Source organism: Papaver somniferum, chromosome 1 (assembly GCF_003573695.1).
Source record: "Papaver somniferum cultivar HN1 chromosome 1, ASM357369v1, whole genome shotgun sequence".
Lineage (NCBI taxonomy): Eukaryota > Viridiplantae > Streptophyta > Magnoliopsida > Ranunculales > Papaveraceae > Papaver > Papaver somniferum.
The window spans coordinates 185,676,241-185,688,505 of record NC_039358.1 but is presented as its reverse complement, the minus strand read 5'-3'; the positions used below and the strand labels follow the sequence as shown (position 1 = coordinate 185,688,505).

The following is a 12,265-nucleotide window of genomic DNA, read 5'->3' as shown; positions in this document are numbered from 1 at the left end:
GACTACTCGGACGTGTCAATCGAACATTGGACGAAGAAGGTATCATCATTTGAGTTTGAAGGGCAAAATAGTCTTTTGAAGTAAGACCGACCTGGGCTACCCTTAACGTCTGGGTGGGTGCATGTATCATGGGTCGTTGGCCTTATCATCAGAAACGTGTCGAGAAGAACTCGACTCATTATCTTTCGCTTCTTCTTCTTTATTCTCGTTCTTTATTCTTCTGCTCTTCTATTTTTTCTTCTGAGAGTACTAAGGAAGTTGTTTAGAAGACGAAGGGGATGGTGTTGCTGTTAATTATGGTGGATAAGAATTAAGGGTTACTAGGATTCCGATTCACAAAGGGAGAAGTAAAGATAGGGTTTCTGAAGTTAGGATTCATGAAGAAATGATGATGATATCGAGTTGATGATAGATGAATAAGAAGAGGGTTTTTTATTTTGAGATGTTTTACTGGAGAATCAAAGGGTAGTGTTTCTGCAAATTGAATTGAAATTCAATTTAAGGTTTCATGAGATTAACCTCAGAGAAGATGGAATTGATGTTCAAGAGGGATGGTTGAAGATGGGTATTGTGTTAATTTAACAATTGAGGTGATGAATTGATAAATCAGAGATTTAGGGTTTGTGTTTGTTCTTCCCCAAATTAAGAATTAGGGTTTGTTGATCGATTGAAGCTGAACGAGATGGGTTTCAAGTTCTAATGGATATTAGCTGAGACGAACTGAAGGGGTTGCTGGTGTTCTTGAAATAGATGAATCAATTTAGAGGTAATTGTTGTTACTCAATTTCTTAGATTGAGTTTATATAACTGTGAATGGAATTGAAATGGTATGATAATTATGGAATAGAAGTACAGTTGAGGAGTATATGCTTGAGATGTAGAAGTTGGTGTTGTGTGATTGAAAGATGAAGTAAATGGTTTTGTTATGAACTGAAATAGAAGTGGTGGAGTTATTATGTTACAAGTGCAAAAAGATCAAGATGGAGCTAGTGTTAAAGTTGATCCTAGTCTTATGAATGGGTATTGTGAACTGTTGGTATTGAAGTTGATTGAGATAAACTGAGAGTGGTGGTTATTTGCGTCTGAGATTTGGTGGAAGTGGAATCGAGTATTTGGTGATGCTGTATTGAGGTGCAGATGTTAAGAGTGTAGTTGTGCTGATTATTGCAGAACTGGTATGGGGTTACAGTTCAAGGGATGTTGGTAGTATTGTGTGTTCAAGGTGGTTGTGTGTTGTTCAAGATGAGATGTTAAATCTCAGATGTGGAAGGTGAATCAAATAATGGTGGTTTGGGTCTTAACAGAGGTTGGACCGCAAACATGGTGAGATTGTTAATCAGTTGAGGGGATTGGTATAGTGAAGATATGTTAGAGTTGCGTATGAATGAATGTGCAATGGTGAAACTGAGTTGTTGTAAGAAGTTGATATGTGTTAGAGATAGATGTGTGGTTGAACTGAGTTAACAGTGGTGGTGAGAGGTTGTTGATAACATGGGATGAAGATAAGAGTATGTTATGGGTAGCTTATGTTGCTGGTAAGCTGTTAGTGCAGAAGGAGGTTGCAGTTTGTGATTAAAAATGGAAGTTGCAGATTAGGTGATGGTGTTGATGTTACAGAGGATGAGTTGTGTGAACTCAGAAAGAATGGGTTTTGTTGTTGAGGTTGTAATTGAGAAGTTCTAGAGTCTCAGTTGCAATTCAGTGGAGTTGGTGGTTATAGACCTGGTGTCGTTGTGCCTAAGTGAATTAGTATTAGCTGGATGTAGAAAGAATGTGGAGCAGCTACTGCATTTGCAGGTAGGCTAAGCTTACAATTGTAATTAAATTATGAAGTTTAACTTAAATTTTTATGTGTTAATGTTGAATTGAACTTTAGAATCCTGTTAGAATGAATAGATTCAGGTTGGTTAAGATTATGAAGCTGTATTTGAGTTTTTGGCCTATGCAATGGCCTGCTAGTCATCCCAGTCAGCCTTAGTGTATCTGACTGAGTTAGCTCAATTGACCAGACTTTAACTCAGTGGACCTTGACCAGTTGACAGATTTTGACCATTGAACAGGACTTGACGTTGACTAGAGGTTTACCGTTAGTTGAACCCTTTGACCGACAGTGACCGTTAACTGACCCAGTTGGCCCAGGCTTTGGGTTTTGGGCTTGTTGAGTAGATTTGGGCTTAGGATTAGTTTTATTAGTTTGATGAATTGGACCTCTTATGGCCCGAATTAGCATTTAGTTTCTTCTACAAAGTTGTAGTTGTTTGTAAGACTTAGCTAATGGATTGTAGAATCAATCTAATTGAATCAGTAAACCTTTGGATATTCAAGAGATGGATAGTGAAGTTGTGTAGAACCATAATCGGGCTTAGAACCAGTAGTTCACTTAGCCTATAACTAGAGATTGTATGAGATTATGTTATGAGCCTTGTATAAGCCTTTTGGCTAAACTCTTGGAGTTCTTGTATGATTAACAGTTAGTCTATTAACAACGATCGATTCAAAGGATGAACCAGTGGATCATGGATCTCGAGGTAGGCGTGGCTTGTCATCAAAAGAGGTGGGAATACTTTAACTCTTTTGTAACCATTATTGTTTGTTTTACAAAAGTTTTTGTTTACAAACTCATGCATTGCCCATTTGTATATTACATACATTGTTTAGTTTGCATTATGATTGTTCTGTTGATTCTTTGAAACTTTCCATGATTTCGGAAAGGACTTGTATTGTTTTGTTGTCAATACGAATTGTTATGGGAAATAAGAATTTCCACTTGTGGCATATAGGATTAGCTCCTTCGCATTTATACCTATTATATGTTTAATCGGTGTGGAATTGGCATCAATATTACTAATCGGTGTGGAAGCGGGCATCAATATTATACATTGTTTGAAGAAGGAGTTTTTCCATATACCTGTTTGTTTACTTCAGTGACTCGATCACTTTTTTTTAAGGTTCGCGGAAAACATTATTGTTTTCCAAATCTTGCCTTGATTACTTAAAAGTTAAATGTTATTCCCACGGGCACCCCTTTTAGGGATGATGTGCTCACCCATTCCCACTTTCAGTTTCAGAGGCAGATCAGAGTTGTGCAGCAAAAGTTTCGAGGAGTTGAGTCCGTTTGGTAGATTACTTCGGATAGGTTTATTATGTTGCATATTATATTTGAAAACTAAATGACTCTTGTATATGTATCATTTGAAAGGAGTTCTTGTATATATATATATCTGAGTGGGGTTAAGTTTGGATTAATTATTGTACCAGATTTCTTAATTGAGTGTATATGTAATTGATTTAGATTCTTAGTGCCTCTTTGTTTAGTTAATCTCTTGGATTAGTCAGCTGCTTAGTTTAGGGGGCGCTACAATACTGGTGGGTGTTGTCGAAAGGAATGAGACACTGTTGTTACTGTAGTTGAACTGTAGCCTGAGATTGGTGGTTGTTTACAAGAAGGTTAAGAAGAGCAATCTACAAACTGAGTTGTTGTTGCTAGTTAGCCGTGGTTCATGGCAGAGATTGGCTAGAGAATGGAGGAAGCTGAAGCTGCGATTCTGTATGAATTTGGGTTTGTTTGGTGCAGCCAACACAGGGGATCTGTTTTCATTGTTATCAAGGGTTCTTGTGGTCGTGCTTGATAGAATTGAAGTTGTAATGGCAGCTGCGAAGGGGCTGAACTTAAGTTGTTGCTGATGGAATCTGTGGGCATCTGGATTTTATTGTGATCAGGGAACAAGGAAGATAAACGCATGTGCTACCACTGAATTCTGTAGTTAGCTGGGAAGAACAAGGCTACAGGTAGTTCAAGTTGATGGTTAAATCTGTGATGGCTCAGTGGGCTGTGTTTGAGGTGTGGCTGGCATTGGCTTGGACGTGATATAGAAGCTTACAGAGACAGGGAAGGTTGGGACCGTGAAAACAGTTAAGCCAGGGTGTTGTGGCCATTGGCTTAGAATGTTGAATGGCTGAGATTTAGAAGCGATATTATCTGTGAATGACCGGGATTATTGGAGGTTGCTTATGTTACGAGTTTACAGGGAAGAGAAGACATATAAGGGAGGCGCAGAAAACACAAGAGAGCTACCTTTTGATCACCAGAGAAGGCGTCTGCGACCTATTCGAGGAAAGTTTCCAGAGAGCTTAGAAGCAGCATCAAATCTGGTTTGCTTCCTGGTTTTTCCTAAACTCCTCTGTTCCTTTAAAAATTATCAAGCCTTTGTTGAGAACAATTATTACTATGAGCACCAATCCCCTTGCTTCCATGGATGCCCATGCAATTCCATCCAACCTATTTTGTTCCCACGACAATGTAGCCTCTTCTGATCACAGCTGCTGCCAAGAACCTTTGTTGCTCGTTTGTTGATACCAACCAGAGCTTCACCACAACGAAAACCACTACAAAGGTAATCCGTATTTCTCCCTATTTTAGTTTCACATGGAAGAAGTAATAGAGTCACCAGTACTGATGCAAGATGGTGATATCTTTATCATGGTCAACTCACCGACCATACAAGATAGAAACATGTAAACCACACTTGGGAATTGAGGCTCTACACGGAATCCCTTCACTGTCAAAGCTCAGAAGACACGGTAAACCAAAAGTCATAGCCACGACAAGGTCATCTACTCTTCAAAGGTGTAGCGTAAGGATATCATCACCTCTCTGTCTGGAAGGCGCTTGAAACACTTTACGAGGCCGCGATGGATCCCAAGCCTACTCAGAGAAAACAACTTTAGTAACTAAAGAGAAGTGCGACTGGGGGCTTCTCATCCCAGTCCATCCCTGACAACAATCAACGATTCATGAGATAACTCCATAGACACGGCTGAAACGTTTTACTTGAAGAAACAGGGGGAGCAACGATTAACAATATAACTCTCTCACTTCTACCTCTTCGTTATCCAGAATATTTCGTCCATGTGATGTTCCAAGCATCCCAGCATCGCATCCAGGGAGTACAATAAGCTTGTATCAAATCCCAGATGCGTGGATTCTAGGTGATACAATCAAAGTAGGCTACACTTGGGGACTGAAGCCTCCTTCAGGTTTAGAAGTTTAAACGCAGTCACCACCTTACCAGCGAATGCAGTAGAAGCACATCTTCCACGAGAAAATAGGATCAGGATAATTACACATGGGGAGCGTGGGATGCCTTCACTTCCCTCAACCAAGTTATTTCTGATGTTAACATCGTCACTGTCGAAGATTTACGAGCCACATGAATTTCTCAACATGAAGCCATACACGTGCATCAAAGACTCCATAAGCACGCCGCAGAGATATTCACATATCCGGCCACGCCATCGGATCCATGACCAGACAGAAGTGTAACTGGGGACTGCTCATCGCATCTCATTCGATACAATAGTCCAAGATTCAGAAGGTGGTTCAAAGGATGTCGCTTGGAATGAAGTTCTTGAAGACTTGATAGCAGCACGCCGACAACGGAATGCCTCTCAGCTCATCTACTTCACCCAATGGCTCCGGAAGATTTCGACCATACAAGCATCCACGACATATTATCATCGCAATCTGAAAGGCAAGAATAAGCCTTCTAGACACGGCTCAGCAGTCCAGACACCAAATAACTTAAAGTCAAGGTCGGATCAACAATGCAGCTACACTCTCCAAGATTATCCCTGACGTGATCACTGCCGAGCATATTTTTCATCCATCCATCCCAGGAGTGCAATGGAGTTTGGTAAATTTTGAAATCCACTGGAGAGGTTAGATGCTCATTCTTCTGGAGGCAGAACCTTAGTACACATTCTGGAGAAGATCGATGGTACTGTTGGGTGGCTACATGCGCAAAATAGAAAAGAGCACCTACCTTGAGTTCTCTTCGCTCGCCTTGCTGCTGATTATAATTATTGGAGATTGCTTTGTTGTCGTTGACGACGCTAACAAAGAAAGTCATTCACACCGAGCTAAATGTCCAAGTTTGATCAACTACTCATGGATATTACACTCACAACTAAAATACGAAGACGAGATGAACTTACCTTGCCGCCGACGATTGGCACGCCTATGATCGAGCTGCTGCAAACAAACACGAGAAGCAGACGAGCGAATAATAAAAGGAGAGGAAGTTAGCACGCCCTTTTAAATGCATAGCACTTTTGAAATTCGAATAGAGGAGGTTTCTCCTTTTGGACCATGCACGGAAGAAGGCAGATGGGCCCGCATCACCAACGCTCCATGGCACCAACCACCATGACCGAACCATCAGCGCGCCAGCACGAAGAACACCAGCCGCTCAACCTGCAACGCTCTGTATCCTAACCAGCCGCTCAACCTGCAACGCTCCGTATCCAAACCCGCCGTTCAACCTGCAACGCTCCGTGGCCAAGCTAGCAGGGAGCCAGTACAAGGATCACCAGCCACTCGTACTTGCTGCCAAAGGTCGGTTGAACTTTTCCTGGTAACCTCTACATGTCTTGCCTTTTCGATTTTTAGTTTTGTCTGTCACCATCTAATGCTTACCCCGCAACAATGTCACTGTTACGTACTAAAAAGGGGACTTAATGTTGATGGTGGTTTTTAGTTCAGGTCTAAAAATGTAAAACCCTATATTTAATGCGTCGTCTGCAAAAGGACTGAGCCATATTAAAGTAATGAGTTCTTGGGCCTCTCTACTCACACATGTACTGAGAAATTCAGTATATTTATTCAGAATGGTGCATGTAGGAACAATCCCAAACACTTTGTAAACTCTTGCCTACATTACTCATTAGTGTATGGTTTATTAAGTATTTTCCTATGCTATGTTCCCCGGATGAACCCTTAATATTGATATGACATGACAATTAGTGTCCACTCGCAAGCTGAGTAACATGAATTTCCCGAAGTATCAAGGTTAAGGTTAAAAGAAAAGTACTCAATCAGAAAGTGTGCTGCTCTCTGACAATAAACTTAAAGAACTTTGTGTCAACACACAGAATTCACAGAATTTAATTAATTTTTTGAGTCACAACATTCGAATGTAAACCTAATTAATTTGAAAAAATTAGGTTTTGCGCCCTGCGCGGTATATCAGGCCCTGCTAGTCGAAACTAAACCTAGGAAAACTAGGCAATTAATCCGCCATGGATTAGTAGGTGCAAAGTCCTACCCGAAATCATAAAACGAGGAATAAAAGAGGATCCTCAACAAGGGGAGGTGTGTCCATGCCATAGGCCAGCTGGCGCTACCTGCAGATGGCCACGCCCCCATGCTGCTTGTCGGCCCTCCTCTTTCCCATCGACGGTCACTTTAAATGCGCCACGAGCATCAGAGGTGTGGCCGCGCCCTATATTTGGGCGACCCCTTTTCTTGACCAATCAGGTCGCTTTAAACCCGCCACATGCATTAAAGGCCAAACGCGCGCTGCCACACCACCATGCTAATTGGCATGCCAAACGCGCCCTGCCACCGCACCATGCTAATTGGCATGCCAAACGCGCCATGTCGCGCCAACATCCTAATCGACATGCCAAACGTGCTATGCCACGCCAATGTGCTAATTGGCATGCCAACGTGCCACAACAAGGGCGGCTACATGCTAACCCACTTCTTGTTCGTGGCCAAAGCCATAGCAAGCACCAATTAAGGTTTTATGATCAAAACACGACTTTTGCTTCAGTGGCATTAGTCGAAACCCTAATTTCTAGTTGTGGCCCATAATTACACCACTTTGGCCCCACAACATGCCACGAGTCATGCGGGCCCAGGAAACCTTAGAAATGGCGCCATGCCGTGGCCACCCATGGCTATCCTTGCGCCTGTGGTCATTTCCACACTATGGCCCTGCCATAATTCCTTTGATGCGGCCATGACACCATCTGCACAAAAAATGTCACCGTGTCGCGGCCACATGCCACACGCGCTAATAAGGGTTATGCCATGCCAAACCCTAATTTAGGTAAGGCCGCTACGCCAACCACGCCAAATAATGCTACTTAGGGCATTAGGTTTGATACGACAACATGAGCCATATTTGGATCCAACACCAATATGCCAAGGTATAACGACCACGACTACACCAGGTGCTACTCGCGCCACTATGCCACTGGCATGTAGCAATCACGCCATTACGCCACTGGCATGTGCCACCATGCCACTGGCGCCATTATGCCATAACCAGGTGCTAACGGAATGTGGCCATAATCAACGACCCCCTCCTCTCATGAATTAAAAATCTAGGCCGTCCAAATCCTCCACGGAATTGACCGGTCCATGGTAAGGCTTAGGTCAGCAACCAAGACTAACCTAATAGCATCACACGCTATTCTCCTGCGGAAAGTCTCCTGACTTGACTTGCCACACATTGTTATCCGCACCTAGCTGGCGTACAATTAATCAGAATAATAAAGTCTTGCATACAAGACACACTCAGCAATCTGCTGCACATTTTCCACGAAAATACTCGAGACATCAAACATGTCAGAAACCGGGGGATGCTCATCAGGGTATTGGTCTGGTGGTTTACAGCGTGCGGCGTGCAATACGCCCATTATAAGAAAGTGTCAGGAAAGCGGGAAGTTAGTGGCGGCAAGAAGTAGTGGGTGTAAACTAACCCGTTTCCTCCATAGTGGGGACGTGGTTTCTAGCACTTACACATTACCCCACTTCTCCATCACTCAACTACTCCCACTTCCTACGAGATCAGGGTGCGTTCAATTATGACTTGTATAAATAGGTTCCTACCTATTTCGACCAAACAACGGAGTTTTGGTTAACAAAAACACAAGTATCCAGAAAAACACCAAAGAACTGATAGCTTACATTCTGCAATCCAGTTCCATATTCTGATACAAGTCATAAAACAGTCACACCTTCAAAATCAACCATTCTGGTCTCAACACCTTCTCCGCTTCCCTCCCTAAGACCAATCCTTCTCCTTCACTTTGTGACCGATGCAAGACTGGAACGACCATTTCTTGGTTTAGGCCAGGATTGTACATATTGATCTCTTGAATCTAAAGTACTCCCGTGCAGTGCATTTGTTTAGGTCTAAATTCGTTTCTCATTAACACACCCAAATTTACCAAAACCAGCAGAAACATTTTTTACCCCAAAACTGTACCATAGTGAAATTAAAATGTAATTATGAAAAATAATTGAGATCATAAAGAAGAAAAGAACTAAAGTTAAAAAAAAAAAGCTTCAATCTTATTTCTGGTTTCTCATTATTATTTTTTTGGGTGGGGGAGGGGATGTTGTTTTTCTCTTTCATGTGATAAAGTGACTCCTAAACCCATGTTTCCGCTGGCTCAGATTGTTCCATGGGAGCAAACATGAGTCGATCGCATTTTAAAATCTCTTATCCGTTTACTGCAGGTCGAGCCTCTTTACTAATTTAGTTTTTTTCGCTTTTATTTGATTTCAGATCTAGATTTCCACTTTAGTTTTTTCTCTTTACCGATTTCTCTTGTTAGAGTTAGATTCATTTTTCATCTTTGATTTCGACAATAGTTTTAGGTTTCGGTTCTATTTATAGTTTGGGTAATGGGTTTTGATTTTTTAGGAAATTTGTTCTCATTTTGTTTTGATTTTGATTTTGATTTATTTGTTTTGATTTTTAGGAATTTTATTGAAGTTCGTCATGAATAACACCAACACCAAGGGAAGAAAAACACTAGTAGCAGCAACAAGTTCTCCAAGTTCTCAAAAGATACTGGAAGCAACTACAACACCAAAGACACCAACAACAACCAGTTTCAGAAGATCGATTACGATGAAGATCCAGACCGATTCCGACAGATTTCGCTCCTTGATGACCGATTTAGGATATCCGTGTTATTGTTACTTTAAAATAATTCTTAACAAATAGTTTGATCTATGGATTCTTATACACCTTTGTCATAATATTTACACTGTTTTAGAAAAATACCCTTGAGAAATTGTTGGGTTTTTGGATTCTGGCAACTCTGTTGTATGGAGATTTGTTATATGGTTCGAATATGTCAATTTAATCCGAATCATGGCTATCTAAACTTGCTCTGTTACTTAAAATCTGCAAAAATGATTTGCACTCTTCATCGAAATATGTCATGTAACTATGTATAAAGTGTTTTGAATGTGGTTGATGTCTTTGTGAAACTTATAAAATTATTATGATTGTCGTAAAATCCTTGTAAGTCTTTGTAATCAATCCCGATCTTGAATTGGAGCATTGTTATCGATGTATACGAGATTTGCTTTTTTTTTTTCGAAAAAAAAATAAACCTTATTACTGATTTGTTTCCAAACAAAAAAAAAGGAAAAAAAAATATCTCATTCCTAGTCCTAGGTTTAACCGCCTTTCTATAGCTTTAGATTCTCAATGTGGTTTTCACTAACACAATATAATACTAACTTAAATCTGTGGAACAACATAATAACAAACATATAATTCTCAATGCCAAAGTACAGAGCTAATACAAATACTCATGCAACATTCTTTTTTTTCCTCAACAATTTGTTTTCTTTTTGTTTTTACTTTAATTTAAGTTCCTAATGAAGTAAAAATAAAAAATGATATATTCTTTTTTCTTTCTTTCTTTCTTTCTTTCTTCCTTTTTTTTTTTTTTGGATTCTGAAAAAATAAAAAGAGATTGTGGTCTTAACTCACATGATCAGCTCTCTATGTTTCACAATCGCTGTGCATGTCTCTTAGTTCTGCGCCGACGAGCATTCCACCGATGTGTAGAGGTGACTCAAAATCATTAATGTTTAGTAGGTATTCCTTGTCTATGTATAATAACCACGCTGAGCATGCCTGACCCCAAAATAAGTACTCCTTTCTCATTGAACCCATGCAATATTCGTGCATCTTAATGGCCATGAAGAAGACTTACGTGATGAGAGACTTATTTTGAATACTCTTATCTCATTTTTTTTCATTTTTCATGGCATGTAAGATTGAGTTGCGTCATCATCGAAGTTTTCAAGAGCACCCCGTTTACCCTTAACTTTACCTCTAGGTTTTACCCCACAAGAAATAGAGCACTCGAATCCATACATAATGCAAGAAAGCATTGATCCTGAACCACCATCAGTATGTCGCCGTCTGTGTTCCGTGTTTCTGTTGTAGGGTGCTTTAGTACGATCATATATAGGTGGTAATTCCGTCCGCCATCTCTCTAGTTTCGATCTTAGACCTTCAACGCTAGCTTCGGCTTCCCATTCTTCTAGAACATTATTATGATTACTGTTACTTCCCCCCTCAGCCACCGGGTATAAATGATCTTCGGCCATCGTTGCAGCAAGCACTGAAGGTGCAGGTCCTATATCCGATAATGACCAAACTGAACCGGTGGTCGTTACTGTGGCAAATGGTGGTTCTCCTACTTCTGAAAGCGCGGTGGATCCAGGTTTTAGAGGAAAATCGTTAAAAGTTGCGTCTGATTTTCGCTCACTTACGCTACGACGCATATAGATGCCTTTTTTCTGTTCTTTATGATGATGGTTTGGACTGTGAGATTCTTCGCCCATCAAATCTCGATATCCAACAGCTGAAGTGCTTAATTGGGTATACAGAGGCATACTTCTCATTGAACCATCTAAGAGAGCAACTCCTATATTAAGAATACCTTGAGGGCGTCCTGATGGGCGACGCACTTGCAATGCAATGAAACGCATTCCAGAGTTTCGTTGGTTACGTGAAGATAGAGGGATAAGATTCCCCACAAGAACTCGTACAATACCAACGCAGACATCACGAAAGCAACGAACAGCGTATATCTCAATCATTACAGCTGATGTATCAGATTGAAGGAAAGACTCATCTACACGAAAGACGAATTTATCATTCCATGTTGGGTCAGTATGGCCATCAGCATCAAGACGCGTCGATAATTTGCGTTCAGGGTGGACCCAAGCTACAGCATACGTACGCATTCCTCGACCAATACGAGCAAGATCTTGCGCAGAAATCAAATTGATCTCTAGGAGTTGGAAAGGCAAAACATTAGTAGGAGCAGGAAATGCTGCAGGAAAAGATAAAGTCGACATGAGGTGGTGGTGGGCGGTGGGTTTTACGACAGGATGAAGCAACTTGATTGTTTCCCTGACCCGTCGCCCACAGAATGTAGGACGACGAGATAGGTTAGTCTATCATGGAGGGAGAGATACAGGTAAATGGAAGGGAGAGAAGAAGAAGAAGAAGAAGAAGAAGAAGAAGAAGAAGAAGAAGAAGAGGAGGTTGGTTCTTGAGGGATGCTATTAATAACCCGAAGGTATAGGGGGTATTGTTAGTTAATAAAAAGTAACTATATACCTACTTTTGACCATTGTTTTTGTTTACGTTCGACA

The 12,265-nt window shown here is 40.9% G+C and overlaps 1 protein-coding gene and 1 long non-coding RNA gene across 2 annotated transcripts; one reads left to right on the top strand and one right to left on the bottom strand.

The window, feature by feature from the left end:
- The first annotated feature begins 200 nt into the window (after positions 1-200).
- On the top strand, positions 201-3,295 carry LOC113309847. Its single transcript, XR_003340773.1, has 3 exons — positions 201-1,797; positions 2,472-2,554; positions 3,063-3,295. It is a non-coding gene; the product is annotated as an uncharacterized LOC113309847 (long non-coding RNA).
- Positions 3,296-10,858: 7,563 nt separating this feature from the next.
- LOC113355670 lies at positions 10,859-11,965 on the bottom strand. Its single transcript, XM_026598588.1, has one exon. It carries the CDS (start codon positions 11,963-11,965, stop codon positions 10,859-10,861), a length of 1,107 nt encoding a protein of 368 aa, XP_026454373.1.
- Between the last annotated feature and the right edge of the window lie 300 nt (positions 11,966-12,265).

Excerpts from the sequence above, each read along its gene's own strand:
- LOC113355670 (XM_026598588.1), bottom strand. The coding sequence starts at position 11,965 with ATGTCGACTTTATCTTTTCCTGCAGCATTTCCTGCTCCTACTAATGTT.